The sequence below is a fragment of the Columba livia genome, chromosome 4 (genome assembly GCF_036013475.1).
Source record: "Columba livia isolate bColLiv1 breed racing homer chromosome 4, bColLiv1.pat.W.v2, whole genome shotgun sequence".
NCBI lineage: Eukaryota > Metazoa > Chordata > Aves > Columbiformes > Columbidae > Columba > Columba livia.
This window is the reverse complement of record NC_088605.1, coordinates 37,546,080-37,565,799: the sequence shown is the minus strand read 5'-3', so window position 1 is coordinate 37,565,799 and position 19,720 is coordinate 37,546,080. Positions and strand designations below refer to the sequence as shown.

The 19,720-nt window shown below is 37.6% G+C and overlaps 1 protein-coding gene across 4 annotated transcripts in view; it reads right to left on the bottom strand.

Annotated features, from left to right (window-relative positions):
• The window catches only part of VEGFC (vascular endothelial growth factor C), a 215,536-nt gene that overhangs the window by 77,980 nt on the left and 117,836 nt on the right, over positions 1–19,720 (bottom strand). Inside the window, exon 1 of one of the 4 annotated variants that reach the window (XM_065061310.1) lies at positions 374–995. The exons of the other annotated variants lie outside the window; for them this stretch is intronic. Within the exon in view, the coding sequence (XP_064917382.1) occupies positions 374–517 (144 nt within the window). The 5' untranslated portion in view covers positions 518–995. Of the gene's footprint in view, positions 1–373; positions 996–19,720 lie in introns of those variants that run through there. 4 annotated transcript variants of the gene reach the window in all.

Below are 19,720 nucleotides of genomic sequence, written 5' to 3'. Positions count from 1 at the left end.
CTGAAGCCGGCGGGTCGCTGCCCTGTCCGAGCCCCACTGTAAACGGCGGGGCCGCTGCCGGGACCGCTCCCTGCCGGGCAGCCCGAACACTACGGCAGGAGCAGAGCCCTTCGGCTGCCTCTGCCGATCAGGTGTTTTGCGTTTCGTTGTAAATACAGTGATTCCCCAAGTAACCTTCCTTCCAGCAACCCTGAAAATCCAGACTTTTTTTTTTTTTAACTCTCCTTCCCTCGCTTTTGAAGAGCCCCCCACTGAAAAACGCTTCTCCCAATTTTTTTCCTCGTTGGGATTTCCAAGCGATCCGTTCAAACGGACTCGGAGCCACAAGCCTAAAAGGAGTGAGCTGGCATCTGCAGCGGGGAAATGGGCTTACCTTTGCCTCCCCCACGTCGGGCTCCTCCTCGTAGTACCCCTGGCCGGACTCGTAGGCGGCGGCGGCGGCCGGCTGCCGGGGTCCCAGGAGCACGGCGCCGGCAGCAAGGCAGCAACCTAGGGAGAGCACCTCCAGCAAGTGCATTGTGCAAAGATGGCAGGGCGGGCGCGGAGCGGGGCCGCGGGGCAGTTGAAGGAATGCAGCCGAAATTATGAGGCTTCTTCTCTTCCTCTCCCCCCTCCCTCTCTCCCCCTTGCAATATCCAAGGCAGTAAAATCCGTGGGATGGAGAAGATGCAGTAGCAGCAGCTCCTAGACGCCTGCAGGAGAGTTCCCAACTTTCCCAGCCGCTTTACAAATTCTCACCAAAGTTATCCGGAGTTTGCCAGGTAAAAAACCCACCAGGAAACCGGACATCCGAGGCTGCGCTCACTCAGGAGCAGGGGAGGTGGAAAGCGCAGAGAGGAGGGAAGGGAAAGAGAGAGGGCGAGCGGCAGAGCAGGACCGAGCGGCCGCTCGCACCGGGGGAGTTCCCTTCGCCCTCCCGCGCGGGCCGGGCCGAGGGGCTTCGCTCCGCGCCTCTCCGCCCGCCGCGGAGGTCTCTCCGGACGCCTGTCAGCGCCAGCGCGGCCGGGGGGTTGCGCGGCGCCTGGGGCTGCGCGGCGGTGGCGGGGGCTGCGCATGGCGAAAGCGCCCTCTGCCTGCGCCTCTGCGCGACGAGGGGGGGCCGCCGGCGGCCTTCCTCCTCCTCCTCCTCCGCTGCTGCCGCGGCGCCGCCTGCTGCTGCCGCTGCGCTGGCGCCCCGGAGAGCCGGTGGCTCCGCACTGCGGGCAAAGGGCCGCCCAGGACGCGTCGCGGCTGTGCCGGGGAGGCGAGCAGGCCCCAGCCGCCCCTGCACAACCCGGAGGGGCACGGGCGGTCCAGCTGCGCCGGGCTTCGCCCGGCCCGCCCCGAGCCTTGGCTCCGCGAAGATGAAGCCCGCTGTAGGTCCCAGCCCCGAGGGGAAAGTGAAGTGCCCGACTTGTTCCAGCCGGCTCTGAACCCGACAGATGAAGTTGGGTAAAACGCACACAGAGCCTGTCTGAAACGGTCCAAGAAAAGTTATGTTACTTGTTACTTGTTGAGCAGTGTTGGCAGCTTCACTTGAGACAGTATAGCAGCTTTTTTTGGCCAGAGAGAAAGAAGATTTTTCCATATTAGAAACAGAGTAACCTAGAGAGTACTGTAATTGTAACCTTCCTATCAATAACATCCTGGAGCCATCTGTGAACATAAGTTACACCCCATTCAGAGCCCTAAATAAACATAGTATAGATACTGTGTTCCAGTCACACTGTGGCTAAAACAAAACAAACCCAACAACAAAAAGTCAAACAGTGAAATCAAAACAGATTGCACAGTGCTAACAAAGTAACACACTACAGCCTGCTTAAGTCTCAGCTGTGCAAAAAGTTATATTCCCTGTACTCTTTCTTTTGCTCCACGTGAACAGCATTATTGAACCTTGTATAAATATTTAGAAAGCTTTTCAAATTGCTCTGCATCACTTTTATACATCTACCAGTAATAAGACTGTATGGGAATGAACTGTGCGGGCAGATCCTGACTGCCTTGGCTGGATGCTGGCTCATATTACACTGCTCTTATTCTTCGGGAATCCCATTATGTAACTATTCAGGGAACGACATTCTGGGGGTTAGGCATAAAGGTATCTCTAGGAGGCCCTCGGGTACCTCCTGTGCTTTAAAAATTTATTATTTTCAAGATGGTATTTCAGCTTGCTGCTACATAAATTATTTTGATGCTAGGAAGTAATCGCTTCACTTGCATCTAGAAATAAATCTGAAGTTTAAATAGAGCTGCATTTTAAAAGTTTTTATATTTACTAGAACATTATTAAAGCACTAGCAATTTTTTAACATCTTCACAACACAGTAAAGCAATGAAGCAGAGACATTGGTAGAATTTAAACAACACAGCTATGAAGAAATAAAATAGTGTACATGAACTAAGAAGCCTATTGTTCTTCAGTAGACCATTACAGCATTGCAGATCAAAGCATAGGATTAAAGTCTAAAGGAGAGCATAGTCCAGGATGCAAAATCCATCTAAATAGAAATACAGCGTTACTAATTTGAGTTTAGCATGTTAAAATCTCTCAGAAACATCACAGACTAGTGTAGAAAGCAAGATCTTTTGCTGTACATTAATTAAACCCTCCTGAGAAATGATACACAGATAATAGTATTTCAATAACTGAGTGCCACGCAAGGAGCCCCTCTCCATAACTAAACCACAAACCAGGATGGAACGTACCACTCCTGCTGTGACATCATAATATCAGTTGGCTTCATTATTTATTTCCCCAGTTCCCCAGCACTTTCGTTCTGTCCCTTCCCCCCACCTCAATTAATAGAATATCCATCATGAGATCAAAGGCTTTATTTTGCAACAGAGCATTTCCATCAACTGCTCTCTATAGCAACTTCAAAGTGTCATAACTGAAAGCTAGTAATCATAGTCACAGCACCTCATGTCACAGTCTAACCATAAGGTTTTAAAAATTAAGTGGTTGAAATCTAAGATACTTGATATCTTCTGTTTATAAACAAATATTCCGTTGGCTCTGGGACACTTAAAGATTTTCCTCACTTCAGACTGTGTTTCTTTCCATCCCATAAAAGATGACTAATTTAAAGGTTTACTGATTTTAAAATAATATTTTCTCCTTTCCCCACCACCTAATGATTAATACTGCTCCTCTTGTCTTCGACTTAAGCAGAAATTGGTCTACAGGACAAATAAAGTTGCAAGTGGCACTCAGTATACCAACAACGACCTGACCTTATACTGACAAATAACTAAAGAGAGATCCTAACACCATAGAGACACAGGTCTAGGTCTTTCCCTGTTATGTTTCAATGGCAACAGTAGCTGTTATTGACAAACAAAGGAAATTTTTGTGTGTCAGCTGTAAGATTCCTTCAAACAAATTCTCTTGATGTTGCATTAAAATTGCATTAGAAAAATCCAGACCCCAATCTCTTGTTCAAGTTGGTGTAACTTACATCTGTCAAGCACATTCCTCTCCTGTGTCAAGACATACCTGGTATGTTACTTTCTGATATATCCTGTTTTTGAAACATGAATGTGTTTTAATACCTGTTTCCTATCTCCATTCATTAACAGTATGAAAAGTCAGAGAGAAACCACTATATGAAACACGATCTGAGGCTGGGGAATAGAAAAGAGTCAATAGCAGCAAGAAAAAATCTGTAGCATGCTATTGTAATTTGGCCTATTTTCTTATTGTAGAGTTAAATGCTCATTCTGTGATTCTTTGTTAAAAGTTTTCTTTTCATGATTTTAATTTCCATTCTCCTTATATTTTAATATTTGTGTTTGATTCAAACCAATCTCCTTCGCATTCTCCTCTTAAACAGGCATATGGAAGCACATCTAAGATTTAAAATCACAGACAGCATGGCTTTCTTTTTTTTTCAACATTCATAGTATTACCAGTGAGTTTCAGCGGAATTTATATTTAATGTAAATCTCAGAAGTAGAAAACACTGTTCCCCAAGTACAGCAACTCGAAAGACTGTGGCAGCACCATTCTGGAATAATTCCAAAAGATGAAGGCACTGTAATAACTGTTAGTCCTTAGTTTCTTTACAGATAGGATTCCCACATATTTCCTCTAATGCTTAAAAGCATGGGAAAAATTATGTATATTGATCATTGTCTTAAATATCAAACTCAATGTAAATACTGTAAATGAGCCTCAGATTCAGTGCCAGCCTACTGGAAAATGTGCTCACTAATGCATTTTCCGCCAATAGAATCCTTCAATCCCAAGATTTATTAAACATTTCTCACCATATTTCTTATCTACCAGGGGTAACCGGTTCTATGGAAGAGAAGACTTAGCTACTGAAAAAGGATGGTGCAGTGGATTTCAGGCTGTAGTCCACCTCTCTCCTCAAACCCTCTTCTTTTATGTAAAACATGATTTAGTGGAAAGATTTAGGAGTAGTTTTACTGACTACTGCGGTTTCACCGATTATGTGCATAATGGCCTTCCTCATTCCTTACAAGCAGATTTTATTTATTCATTTATTTTTAAAACAGGCTCTTATTTAGTGTTTCCTTATACGATCCTAGGAAAGGATCTGAGCATGATGGTTTGAAGATTGTCAAAAGCAACAGAAGACTTTTCCTTGACTTCAATCAGGCATCCCCACTGTAAAACTTAACCTATGGGAAAGTGTTGAACACCAATCCTCCTGCTTTGAGCCAGATGCTGAATTGTAGCTTTATCCATTCTTTTTTTCTAAAAATGTTGCCAGGATGTATAACTTTAATTCAATGAGAAAGACATCACTGCTGCACAATAATTTTCTACAATGCTTGACCTAGCAACCTGCACTTTATTATCTAGAAATTTGTCTCTCGTTTGGCATAAAAGTTGGTTGCTCTTGTAAATTAATTAACATGACAAGAATCCTTAGTCTTCAGCCCTTTGACACTGTTTGATATTCAGGGATTACAGGATTATTGGGTTTTCTTTGTTCTCAGGGATTCTCTTTCTAAACTGTTAAAAATCAGGACTATTGGCATCTAACATTAGAATTTCTCTATGCTACAGACTGGACAACTGCAATAGCATAAAAACCATTGCAATGCTAAGGAGTTAGTATGATGCAAAAATGGACAGCGCAAGGCAGCATCTCAAGAAAAGTGTTTGAATTATTACCCAAAGCAAATTACATATTTTTAAAGCTGCCCTAAATTTAGAATGGAGAAAGCCCTAGCACACGTTTTATTCAGTTGTCTTACATTAGGATTTTTGTCTTTACCATAGTTTTTCTTGTCTTTTATGATGTAAGGTCTCACACAAGAATGGGTATGTAGAGTATATTGATTTAACATCCTCTAAACTAATTATTCTCTCCACATAGCGATGATGTTCATTGTTATAACCTTTGACTATAAACAATAAAGTGATGGACTGTAAATTTATGCTGCCTCTTAACTGAAAGCTGTGCAGAGTCTAAATTGTGTGTAACTGAAGCCATGTCACTATATAAACAAATTTAGATTCAACAAAACATACTAGAAACTTAACAGCACACGACCACTACACATACAAACTCTTACCATGTTACGTAACTTCCTGCAGTGGTTTTCCAAGTGACAATCTACAAGGTAAAGAATGTATTCAGAATCTTTTTTCCCCAATTATATTTATAAGCTTTTGGCATGTAACAGAATAAAACAGTTCTATATAAATTCATTAGACATTTCTATGTAATTGCTGAAACAATGACAGAAACAATTATTTCTATAGAGAGATGCGGTCTCTACTAACTATGTTCCTGCGTACCTCTTTTTCTGCTGCATTTCCCCCCCACACCCTTTTTCTCCAGTGCTTTAACCTCCTGTTCAATGTTGTGGCTGCTCTTGAAAATAAGAATAAGCTAAGCCCTTCAAATGCAAGTTACTGAAGTATTAACACTTAAAAAAAAATTGTCAAACAGTAATGAAACAAATTAATTTTCAAGCCCAGAACAGTGTAATGTATTATTGCTGTTTCTGATCCTCATTTTTCCTTATTATTTAACAGATTTTCCTTACCAAAGTCAATTATTTTCTCCTATGTAAAAGAGCCTTTTACACATTTGAACACTTACCCTTCCTTAGTCATCTTGTTTTAAGCTAAATAACATCAGTTTTTCCAACATTTTTGTATAGATATTTATTTTCTTAAGTTCTGCTTATCCTTATAGCTGTAATTTGAATAATCTTCAGTTAGTCCAGTGGTTCTCTGAATGATGATGCCCAACACTGAAAAAGCGTACTTCAAAACTGACCTGTCTTGTGCAGAACACAAAACCCCAACCCATTCTTCTGCATGTACATTCCCATATGGCATTTTCCTATTCAGCAAATTCATGTTCAGCTTGCAATCAGCTGTAACTCTTAAATATTTTTTGACGATTTTCTGTCCAGCCATATGTTCCCTTTCTTGCAGTTGTAGATCTGATGCTTCCAACATAAGCAAGCGCTCACATTTCCCAACAGAACAGTGTCCACTATCTCACTTTTTTCCCCCTAGTGATTTATCAAAACTATTTCCAATTCTAAGCCTACCTGCTTGTGCTGTCCTTTCTAGCTAGATCTGTAAAGCTAAGCTAGTAAAAGTGTGTTCCACCTATGCCACCCTTGATTCTTTGCGGTCAGCAAAAGCATTGTTAGTTACCTATTGCAATGTTTGAGTGAAGGTCAAAACTTCCCTCCCGAGGTGCTGGTTCAGAGTGGAGGGTTTGCTTAAGCCTGTCTTACTGATTCAGTAACAGAAAATGCCAAAATGTGGAGACATTCAGATCTGAGATTCTTTCTTGGGTTCATCTTCTTTTTTCACATAATTGAAGATTAGTTTAAAAGTGATGCAACAGAGGTTTGTGGTTTGGGTTGGGATTTGGTTTAAGTGTGTCAGGACCTTTTGGGGTATGGTTTTTGAGTTTTTTTTACATTGATACACCAGATAGCGAACTTGCGGAACTTGTTGTTACAAGGAGTGGGAGGCAGTGAGCTGTGAGATTTAAAAATAGATCAGACAAATTAGTGGAGATTAGAACCATAAACTCACACAAAATAGAAAAAAAGGGAAAAGAAAAAAAAAGGAGTACGACATTGCATACCTAATTCAATGAATGCAGATACTGGAAATGCGTGAAGGAAATGGGCCATGGAAGCAGACAGTCTTATGAGCTCCCGCTAAATGGGATGTTCAATTGCAACTGCTGGAGACAGAAATCTAGATAGACAGTCTAGACAGATGGTTTGTGTGAGCCAATAGGACAGTTCTTATATTTTGAGGGAAACTGAATCAATTTCTCATTGATTCAGGTCCAAACCACAAAGTAAATTTGTTCTTGTGTTTTAGACTCGTGTTCAGATCCCGTATACTTAGTCATAACTAAAAACCTTATTTTTACACATCATGATTGCATCAGAAGTTAGTCCAACAGATAGGGCTGGAAGGAAGCACACAGGAAATCCAATCTGTAAAATATTCTTTATAAACTACAACGAAATGAATAAAGAGTGCTGTTGCCATCACCATTGAAACTAGATTTAATCATTCTGCCTTAAAAAGAAAAACAAACAAACAGATACCAGTGTATCTGTTTAGGGGATATATATCACAGAGAAAGTTAGGCAGCAGATTTTTTAAATTATTTTTTTAAACAAATGATAAAACAATGCAAAACAACAAACTTACATACCAATTTTTGGTCTGGAAGTTACCGTTACTAGTAGTTTGAATTGGCACCATGCATTACTTGGTTACTAAGGTTTTGTACTCTGCTAAACAATTTCTTAATAAAAAGCATAACATTTTCCCTTCATAAAGCTGTACATTTTCTCTTAAATCTAAAGTGGTATTGTTGCTATCAGACCTAAGGATACATCCTGGGCACAAAAAATCGGAAGGATAAGGAGCCACTGTCTGTATGAATTCAAAATTCAATTCCTAACCTTTTCATTTTCCAAAAGCTGCGGAAAAAAAAAAAAAAAAAAAAAAAGGCAGTAACAAAGAACTAAAGAACAAAGTTGCATTGATATGCAGATTGCATCAGAGGCCACAAATAATTCCTTGTTTCACCATCTGGCCAAGAAATTTCATTTTCCTTAGCACTCAACACTGGGTGACACAGATCCTAGTTCCCTGTGATACTGTAAATGCCGTACTAATTTCCCCCCCTTATCATTAATGAATTTATGTAATAAGAGACATTCTTAGACCAGTTCTTGACTGTTTCTTCCTTTCAGCACAACTTGTTAATCTTTCTCCTTTGGCCAGTCTCTTGACTTTCAACACTTCAGGCTGGAGTAGGCAGCTGACGCACACAACATGGAACCAGACCATCGCTGGGCAAAGCAGCCTTCAGTACATCACGTCCATCGTCCTTCTGGTAGCTTATCTCTTTGGAACTTGAATTTAAGCAGCTACCACTGATCTAAAAAGCGGGTAGCATGCTGGGCCTAATCTATTTTTAAAATTCCTATCCCATCACAAACCTACAGCTATACTCCGCAGGGACACTTCAACTAATCTGTCCCAGCATAGAACTCTTGAGTGCAAAGGGTAGAGCAACAGACCATTTTCACTAGCAGGTTCCAGCTGGGTAACTCAACCTAATCTTCTCTATTGATAATGAATATAAGCCTGAGTGCATTCAAAACTAAAAACAACCCTAGCTCCTTAGTAAGGCTCCCTGCAGCAATGGCATCTTCCCAGGGCAACTAGCTGACCCTGATAGAGAAGGAGGAGGTAGAGAGACAAGCATATAAAATAATAAAGCTAAAATTTGCAGATGTTTATTAAAAAGATAGGCTCCAAAGTGCGGTATATTACATTAAAATAATTTTCAGAGATACACAGAAGTCCCCTTTGCTTTTTCTGCTTTAAAATTTTGAGTGTTCAAAAAGCCAGCTTTGTCATCACTTTTTGGAGCCAGATTTTGTTTTTACTCCCAAACCCAGCAGGTTAGTCATAATTGTGTTCTAGTCCCTTTCTATAACTAGAGCCACTCACAGCTGACTCACCTAAATAAGTGAGTAAATAACTCACCTGGTCATATTTCCATCTTATTTTTCAGTTCCCTTGAGATGGGACCAGTCAGGAGCAGCCCCTGTACTGTGGAAGGACTGTGGGGTGGTGCTGGGTTCAGAGCTGCCCCAGCCATGGAGGTTACAGAGGAGGTCAGACTGTCAGAGAACCTGGTAAAGCTCAGTGAACCCAAACTACATGGCACTGCTGCTGTCTGCTACAAAGACAGCCACAAAAGAGATGGTACAAACTATGCTATAGTAAAAGCTTTTTTTTTTTTTTTTTTCCTTCTTAAGAGGGATTGCAGGTAGAAGGCACCTGTACCACACACTGTTTGCTCTTGGGTTACTCCTAGTAAGTCTTTAATTCTAATCTCTTACGATGAAAACAGATGTTTACTGCTGGATCTTCGGAGTTCTAGTATTCTAGATGGTAAAATAAAATTTAAAATAATCTAAAGGAATATCTGTTTCCACACAGCTCTGAAATGAGTGTTATATTCACCTGATAGGCTAAAGTTTATAGTCCACAGTTTTGCACTGAAATCTTCAAAGCAGCCAGAGGGAATTAAGAGCAATTATTAATGGTAATTATATCCTTTTACATTTTAATAGGCTTCTTTCAAATAAAATCTGTTTTTCTATAAGTGATTTTTCCTTGCATTTATTCACGTATATTGATGTTCTATCCAAAAAGGATAAGACTCTTTTTCAGCCAAATGCAAAAGAAATGTATTCGCATAGTGACATTAATAGCAAGCTGTTAATATTCATAGGAGGTCTTAAAAATTCATTTGAGTTTTAAAACTACACAGGAAAAGTGTATTTCTTTTTTTTTTTTTTTATTTCAAACAGAACTTCAAAGCCTAAACGTTATAGTACAGTAGCTTGAAGGTTTTTTTCTACATATTTATTGTGTGACCTATTGTTTAGTTAAACTATGTAACAGATGCCTTGTTAAAAAAATAATGTTGAGTGCCAGTAGGAATAAAACAACTTTGAGTTCAATCTACTCTCAGTCAAGGTCAAAAAGAGCTGGGACTCAGTGAGTTTTCAAAAGCTTAGCCTAAATATACAGTATCAAAGTTCATAATTAAGAAGGTTCACTTCATCAGTCAGGTTCATATTTGCACAGCAGTGGAGTAATTATAACACTACTCATTCTTTCAGGTTGGCTTGAACAATTGACCTTGTAAGCAAACTCCATTTCCTGCTCCCCCCACCCAATGCAAAGCCAAACCATTTGATTTTAACAAAACAGACCTGTCAGTTTGACATTTCAAAGCACACTTAACTGCTTTATTTCATTAAAAATATAGTTTATCTTAAAACCAGAAATTTATAGGCTATTTCTACTAATTTCTACCATGCAAAGATTAAAAAAAAAAAAATCTGCTTGTTTGACCTTTTTTTCAGTTCAGCAGTTGAACTGTATTTGTTCTAGCCTCCACAGTACACAGAAATCCCCAAATTCACGCAAATGCCAGGATGCCTCAAGGGCACCATTGCCTTGATATTCCTCTTACATCATATCAGTATTTACTGACTCACAAGGGGCCAAAAAATGTGAGATCCGAAAGGAGAATCACAATTGTTTTCAAGAGTAGTTACGTGTGGGCAGATATTCAGCAAAACTAACCACACACAGAAAGAGTAAAACAAATGGAAGAGGATCTCACGTCCCTTTTGCTGTCCCAGAATTAAGGTTCTAGTCTAAAGCCAACATTTGTCTGTAAGACCGTGAAGAATGCTAAGCCCCTTCCAAAGGAGAACTCATTCTCCCTTTTTTTGGTACTTACTTTAGGATATGTACTAAAATATGGCTTATCCCTGTTGGTAATAGGGGGAGACTATATGCTGACTTTGAGATCCCTGAAGTTACAGAAGAGAAGCCTCATGCCGAGAATCTACATTGGAAAATTTCCCTATGCGATAAGGGGATGTCGAAGTAATACAAGAGGAAACTTGGCCAGGAATTTAATTGAAGCAAATAATTGAACCCATGAAATTAGTCTCCAACTTGGCAATTTGACTATCAAAATAGAGCAAAAGTAATAGTGGCATTCTTGATAAGAGGAGTGTTTGATTGTTGACTGACTGACTTCATGCTTTCTTTTTAGATTTATGTCTTGCTCATTCTTTTTAGTTCTTTACTGAACAAAAGAAGTATTTGAAAAATATGATAGATCTCAAAGTTTAGACATGTCAGTAGGTTTTACTGGAGAGTTGTCAAATTAGTGAATTAAAAAAAAAAATCACATAGCAATTGGCTTAAGTCAGTCTAAAAAGTTAAAGTGAACAATGGTTAGTAAATTTGCATAAGATCCACTGGTAATTCTTATTAATATCTCAAAGTTTTGCAATTTTTTTAAGCTCTTGTAATACTTACAAACTGTATTTGAAACAGTTTGTTGTAACAGAGCTGTTTTTGCTAATTCTGAGAAATTCAGAAACTAATTTTGAGTACTTTTTATAATCAGCCACTACAGACACTGAGAAGTATTATTTACAGCAGTCAAGATTTATTATTTTTTGAAAAATTACTTTTCATTGAAGAAAGGTTTTCCTCTCCATAGGACACAGTCAAAAACTAATTTATCTATACAAACATTACATCAAGAGAGTGAAATTATGTTGACTATCAGATATACTATATAGTGCAAAGTCCTTTTCCATCTCTACCATCTGTAACAGATTGTGATTCCTCAAGTCAGTATAAGGAGTTACATAGCCTGTCCAACTGTATGAACTTTTTACTAGCAGTACAATATTCACACCTGACTAGCAACCAGAATACACTCAATCAGAAATTAAAATTATTACTACTCATTTTCTGAATTTTCTGCAGTTAGAGCTCTTATAGTCAGTGACAATATCCATACAGGGGTCCAAGTCATACACAAAAGGGATACTCAAAAGTTTTGGTTTTTTTTCCTTATTTGTATCTGCAGTAATCTTTTTCTTCAAATTTCCCATTTTCTCATATTACCTTACTTTAGTTTTATTTACAGACTATCATGCAGTTAAAGGCAACCTCTCAAAGCCCATGAGATCAGCCACATGAAAAGTGAAGAAACCAAACAGAAACAGGATTTTTTTGTCTTTGTATTTATCCATTAGATAAGTGCAGTTCTTTCTTTGCTTCACTGCTGGAGGAGTTCTGTACAGCTGTCCATACAGGAGAAGGCAGAGTCAAGTCATAGAATGATTGAGATTATTTTACAGAGCCAGGATTTTATGCATTCTTTCTGCACACCAAGCTGAGCAGTGCAGCAGGGGGAAAAGAAATAAAGAGTCTAGCTTGTCCCAGTATAGCAAATGAATACCCAAAGTGAATACTTTGACGTCATTTTGCCTAACAGAGCTGCCAGCAGCAAGCAGTACTGCCACAGGTGCTTTGCCACTGCATTGTGTATATCTGATTTAGGAACTGGATGCTCAGATGTCCATTTTATATTCTCAGTGCTCTCATCTTTCCTCCCATGGAGTGATTTCTGTTAAAGTACATGGATTTCTACTCGAGTCAAGTTTCCCACCAAAGACTGTCAAAATCAAGCAGAGCAGGAATATTAATTGTATATTGCTAGATGATCTGAAATTCTGACTGAATTGTAGGATAAAATTTTGCCATTATAAAACATGCCATAAAGAGCGTTAGATGCTTTACAAAGAGAGAAATTAGGCTACCGATCAAACATAGGCAAGTATGTTTTAGACAAAAGCAGGGTTGGAAAAGCAGTTGCAATGGAGCAAGAAACAGATAAAAAAAAATAGATTCCAGGTCAGAAAAGAAAGAAACCCTACTTTTCATTTGATCAGTATGAAATCTTTTCAAAGCAAGACTAGCATAATTATTACTAATAGAGTAACAATTTGATCTTTAAATGCCTAATTTTCAAATTCTGAGATTACTTACTCAGGGCTTAGTAGTTCCTCACCAGGAAGTTCATGCTGTAGACTTCTACTAGTGTAAATATACCCACAAGAGTCTTCAAAACCTCATGATAGGGCCTTATGGTTTAAGTGGTTTTGGTTGGTTGTTTGGTCTTTTGTTTGTGGTTTTGTTTGTTTTGGAGGGGGACAGGGAGCAAGGTGTATTTTTGGTGGTGGTAGTTTTCCCCTCAAAAGACTACATATCAAAAGGTTCTGATTTTATACCTCTACCCCCCAAAAACCCAGATGTCTCCCCCAGCTTTTTTACTGCTAATCTTGTAAATCCTAAAAACACCAATTTGAATCTTTCTATTTAAACAACCTCTCTTGTAAAAATACTACTTTGTGAGAGAAACTTGCTATCTTGCTAACAATTTTGGTGATGGGATTAACATGTTACATATGCATCTAGCTAACCCTCTCATGGCTCCTTTAGTGTTTCAGAAATAATGCATCCAAAATATTCTGGTTAGCAAAGCGAGCAGATACTGCTCTATAACTTAAGGTTACAGTTTTAACAAAGAAGAATAAAGCATTTTTATAGGTTCATTCTTTTTGCTACAAGAGAGAGCATACACTTTTTCTTTCCTTTTTCTTGCACCATAAGCCTCTACAACATGTATTATTGATAATCGTAACTTTATAAGGATTTTTGACTAAGATGATAAACTGCCTTGCTGGACTCTCTATGATAACAACGATCTTGATTTTTTATTTTTTTTTTTTAAATGAATTGGGAGAGATTTCTATAGAACTACTATGTTTCATAGAGTATGTTAATTCCTGAAATCAATGTCTTTATCATACAATATGCACAAAACATAACCCAAGCCCATCAAGTAAAGAAGTGGGCAGAAGGGTATTTTACAAATCTGATTTCATTGTAGTTAAAAAAATATTTAACTAAAACTCACACAGAACTTCTTAAATTATATAATGGATGAACAACACAGCTAATATTAAGGATTAAAATTTATCATCACTTCATTGTCTCTTTCAAGCAAGATCCAGAATACTGTTCTGCTCCCCCAAAATGGGAGGGAAAAAAAAAAAAAAAGGCATCTGGGAAAAAACAAAAACAACCACTCGACTGCGAGTTGCTGAACTATGGTTTGCTCATTGAAATCACCACGGTACTGCTTGAGCAGGTGAGAAACAGGAAGCATTTTACCCATGGTTATAAAGTCTTATAAGTTGGAAATACTCATACTTGAGACAAAGTGCATTCCTATATCTCTATCTCATCACAAAAGAACTCCTTTGATTCAAAACCACAGCTCTGATCATCACTGAGCCTGGTCCAGTTATATATGGCTGATTATTTGCCCAGATCAGCTTTTTGTGGAAGGGTTTTTTCAATAAGAGTCTCAGAATTTCACAAACCAGTAGAGAAACATACAGTTTCCTTACTCACAGAGCACTATGGTAGTCCTTACACTCCACATGTATTATGGAATGTTTTTTCAGCAAAACAGATGTGAAAACTCCCCACAAGTTGACCCCTTCATTCTGTTGGAAACAAATTTATGGTTGTAATTTAAACACCACCACTTTTCCTTTGTGTATCTCACAAGAATGAAATAAACTGAAACAAGACAACTGTGTTCCAGGTATTCTTTCATTTATAGCTAAATATCAACTATTTCATATAAATGGTCTGATTTGCAGGAGTATCAGGTTTTATGAGAGCTACTAAGTTTAGTTTCTTTGAATGCAGCATTTAGTTTCTCTAGCATTTGAGACTCAGCTGAAAAAATTCTGTTCAATACCTCTATACACATTCTCACTGCAAACAGTAAACATCTACCTGTGGATGAGGAGATTCTATACTTATCCACCCTAACTTTCTTGTGCAGTAAATGTAAACTGCTCAACTGAATTTATAGCAGAGTAGAAAGAGAGCACCAAGTGAGAACAACTGCCACGTGAGAGATCTGTTCTTCAGAGGCATTGTACTTGTAATCTCTATTTAGAATGCTGATTGTCTCTCATGAGAGAAATAATAATTTTCCACTGATTTTTTTTTTTCTCCTGAATTTATGAATTTAGCTGGTTTACCCCACAATAAAATTCACAGCTGTGGTAGTATTTTTTTTTTTTTTTGTGATACCATGTATGTGGCCTTTGTCATTAAATAATTAAGTAAAAAGTAGCACATAACCTTCTTTTTGTGTTAACTACAGTGGCTTATGCTTGATTTTTATTTACAAAAAAAAAAAAAAAAAAGATACAGTTGTTATTTGCCTTTTTGCCACCTACTTGAGGTAGTAATTCTAGGAAGCTGCAAAGACTACAGTTACATTATGACATTCATTATGTATTCTTACTTCAAAGAAGAAAAAAAAAGTGGGAAGTAACATATCCTATTAATCACAGAGATTTGAATCCATCTAATCTTTCTCTATGATTTTGGCTGGAAATCTATTATAATGTCAAATACTATTAGTGAAGCCTTAGCTACTCAATATATGCAACACAAGTTCTTGCATGAGAATTGACTCAACAGAGCTATAAGACAATAAAAGGGCAGCAGGGCCTGTGGCCTCTGCTCTCCAGTTCAGTAACACGAAGAAAAAGCAAATTCACTAGGAGCTGTCAACTCTGAAACATCTCAGTTCAACATGATTTCAAAGATCAAATGGAGAAGGCTAATCTTGTTTTCTAGACACTTAAATCCCATTTTCCCAGGCAGATTTACCCCCTGGTTTGTCCAAACGTGTCTTAAATGGAATATCTTATTCTGAAGTGTCTCTTTTTTTTTCCAGTACAGCAGGCACAATAGCACTGAATACATCAGTGTCACAGTTATTGTTTCCAAAGATGAGGCAGAAGGCACAAAGACATCTATGGAAAGTAGAAAGCATGTTGCTAATACTCTTACAGTACATTTATACTTCATGAAACATATTTACTTATAAATGTATTTCAGAATTTTTCAGCATGTTGTCCTCCCATTCTTGTAATCATCCTTCATTGGTAGAAAGCAGCACAAACCTTTATTAGATCTGCTGGTGCCTATAAGCTCTTCTTGCTTTAAATAAAAGATTGACAGGAGTGCAGTTTTACTAATATTTGGTGAGTGGTTTTGTACATGAAAAACATCCTGCTGTTCAGCCATATGCACGGTACCAGAGTAATTAAAATAGAATGGATAAAACATGTAGCCAAAATGTTGCTAAACACGGGTTACCTACAGAAAAATCTGTAGTTTCAAAGATTCTACAAATATGGGATCTAAATATCTATTTTCCCCTTTTGGCATCCAATATTTAACTCGAAGTATTGCTTTATTCTACTCTAAAAATTTGCTTTCTTTGTTTACATTATTTTTCTCATTTCCCTTCAGCAAGATCGTATTTTCAATTCAAAGACCAACATGTTAAAATGAAGAATCTGTTGTATTTAAGTAGCAGAAAAATTTACCAAGTTTTAATCTGTGAACCTGACTCAAGTCACAGTGTTATTAGAAGTTCTGCTTTGGGTATAATTTAGAGCCTTGTTTTCATTATTTGGGTAAAAAAAAAAACAACCCAAACCCTGATATTTCAATACTAGTAACCTCACAGAGAAAGTTTAACCGCTAGTGTTTTGCTTTTTATGCAAAAGAGTACACGATAAAGAAATCTATAGACATTTTGCTTTCCAAAATTGATAGCAACATAGCTCTAGCATTTTGTGTTACAAAAACAATCTCTTAATTCTCCATCAAGTTCCATCCTGTATTGAAAGCAAGGGAAGTGCTTCTTTTCCAACTTGGCATACTCAGCTACATATCTTCTCATTTCTTCATTCTATAAGAATGAAAATGTAATTTAAGGACAAGATGAGGCTTACAGTGAGTTGATTCTGTCATTACAAAAATGCTTTCTTTTCCATTTAAACATTAATACTTATTTTGAATAGAACAAAGCAAGCCTAGAATCTAGGCAGATAATACTATTTTAACAAACAGCTCCCACAAAAATACTTTTTTTTAAACTGTGGTAGCTTACAGGTGTGTGCATTCAGAAAGGGAGAACAAGGCTTAACTGGTTCTTTTCCTTCTGTTCAAACAGGACATTTTTTTTTTTTTCTTCCCCTCTAATCAAAACTTCTGGAGCAGGGAGCCAAACTCATTTACAGCTATATGCATCTGAAAATATTTATATTTATTTATGAAAACAAAATGCACTAAAAAAGCAAAACTATTCCTCCTCCCCCAAATAAAATATGTAGCTTAATGTTTTGTTCTATCTTGCAACACTGAAGAAGAGGAACAGTAATAACAAATTCTGTATAACAGGGGAAATTGGCTATAAACGGAGGATTTTTCTCCCCAGATACCCAGTATTTACTAGGCTATGATTTTTTTTCTTCAAAAGAAATATAATAATTCCTCTTTGAGCGTAATATAACCACAACTTTTTAAAGAAGATTTAGTAGGGTTTGCAAAGCCACAAAACTTCATCAGAAGCAGAGAATTCACAGCAGCCTCTGTAAAACTCACACAATACAGCTAGAGATGACTACCAGAAACCTGCAGCAAGCCACTACAGAGCACAAACCAGAAACCAAACGCACACATTACCAAGTTTCTTTTCCTTGGTAACACATAAAATGTCATCTTTATCTGAAATGACAGTTCATATATAATTGAGTCATATCTTCCAAGATTATGCAAAACACACCACTCATTTCTATCAGTAGGTAAGTATTGTTACATGACAAAGCACATAAGAAGCACAAATTGAGAAAGATGAAAGTCAATTGTTTTCAGGGGTAATGGACAGTGTACCACCTTAGCCCACAGACTTAAGGTCCAGGAGTTTGCAAGATTATACATTTAGTTATAAAATTGCATTTAAGTAATTTAAATGACATTGGTTTGACCAGACAGAGAAAAAAAAAGTGTGAAGTGTATGATTTAGGGTTGTCAAGAAGGTGGAACACTAGCTGAGATTCGGTTTGTGTGGATTCTGAAAATAAATTCCCTGAAAGTAATTTGGGTTTGGGACAAAAACTTTCTGGTCATGAAAAATAGGGAAAATGCAATGCAGAAACAAAGAAAAGTATTAGGCAGAATAAAGAGAACTAAAACTAGTAAAAAAACCCCAAAGAAACAAACAAACAAACACAAAACAAACCCCAAAACAACCAACTACCAAAAACCAGAAAGTTATCTTGGTTAAGACAAAAGCAAAACAAAAACCCCACAAACCCCCAGAAGCTGACAGATGAAGAGATCTTTATCTTCCCTGTTGAAAAAAAAAATAAATGTGCATATATATATATATCTCAACTATTTCATCTCTCTTATTGCCATAGTATTCTGACCTGAATTACTAAGGAATGAGAAGTAAGCAAGAGAGGAGACAGGAATAATAAAACCAGTAACTAAGGCAGCATATATCAAATGAGATGAGTTATTTTACACGTATGTAAGAGACGCTACTAGAATTTTCATTGTTTTCTGTTTTTAAAAAGTGAATATGAAATACACATTGTCCAAACAGAACAAGTATGAAAACTATGTAGAATGCCAATGAAGGAAACCAGTAGGGACCTGAAAGAATCCAAGCACATATATTTTAAAAATGCAAAAGTCTGTTTGATGCAATTTTAAAAACTCATTTAAAAAACAGACTACCAGATCAACACATAATTGCCTTAGGTTGAGAAATGTTTAAGAACTCTTGTATCATTTATAGCACTAAATAAACTGTCACTGCATACCATCCCAACCTAACAGCCACCAGGATACACAACAGCATGCACCACTCCCAAAAAAAGGGAAGATTTTTTGCAATAATAATCCATTTGAACCAGAAGTGATTGAGAAGCAATAAACACCAAACCCATAAAGCCTTCTTCAGACAGCTGTATCCTCAACATAGTATTTCTATTTCAAGGAGAAATTTCTTTTCCAGAGGTACCAAATGTTTTCCTACTTTCTGTTCTCCTGTTAGGTACCCTCAAACATTTCTGAAATAGAAGTGACTTGTACTTTGAGTGAAAATACTGGGGAAAGAGAGTTTGTCTAACTTGCTATCTTGACCCTTCCAGTGAGCAACAGCAGGTGCCTGGGAAAGATGAAGGCAAGCACATAGCTGAACTTTCATAGAACATTTTATAGATCTCAGCAAGATGCAGCTCAAAAGCTTCTTGAGCAGAAATGTGTTGGGTTTTTTTGTGTGTGTGTATAGTTTGTTTGTTTTTTCTTTTTGTTGTTGTTGTTTGGTTTTTTACATAGTAGTTCTAAACCAATTTTTCTTCCAGGAATCTGAACCATTACCCCTTGACTTGAGATCATGTAAGCTTTCACTATGACACCATGTGACAGCTTAAAAATATATTGTGTGAAGAACCATCTTCCTTGGTTTCGTCTGAATACCACTGGTTTCATTTTATGCCTCTCATTCTTATGGTGGAACTGAAATCAATCCCTACCCACCTTCTCCTCTACACTTCTGATTTTGTAAACTTCCTTCCATATACCACTTAATTTTATCTTTTTCCCTGAAGGTTCCTATTCAGTACGGTTTTCTTCATGCAGAAGATAGTTTTGTACTCTTGATTATCTTTTCCATCCTTCTCTAAACCTTTTTTTCATCTGTAACCGAAATGAAGAAAAAGGATTACATACAGTTCTTGTATGTTTGTTGCAGCTTTAAGTAATCATAGTGGTGTTTTCTATTTAATTTCTTTATTAGATTCCTAATAATTCTTAACAATAGTTTCTTTCTTTATTACTAATCATTGAGTCAAGGAATATTCCTTGTATGATTACAAAAATTTACTCCTGAAGAGAAATCTAAGG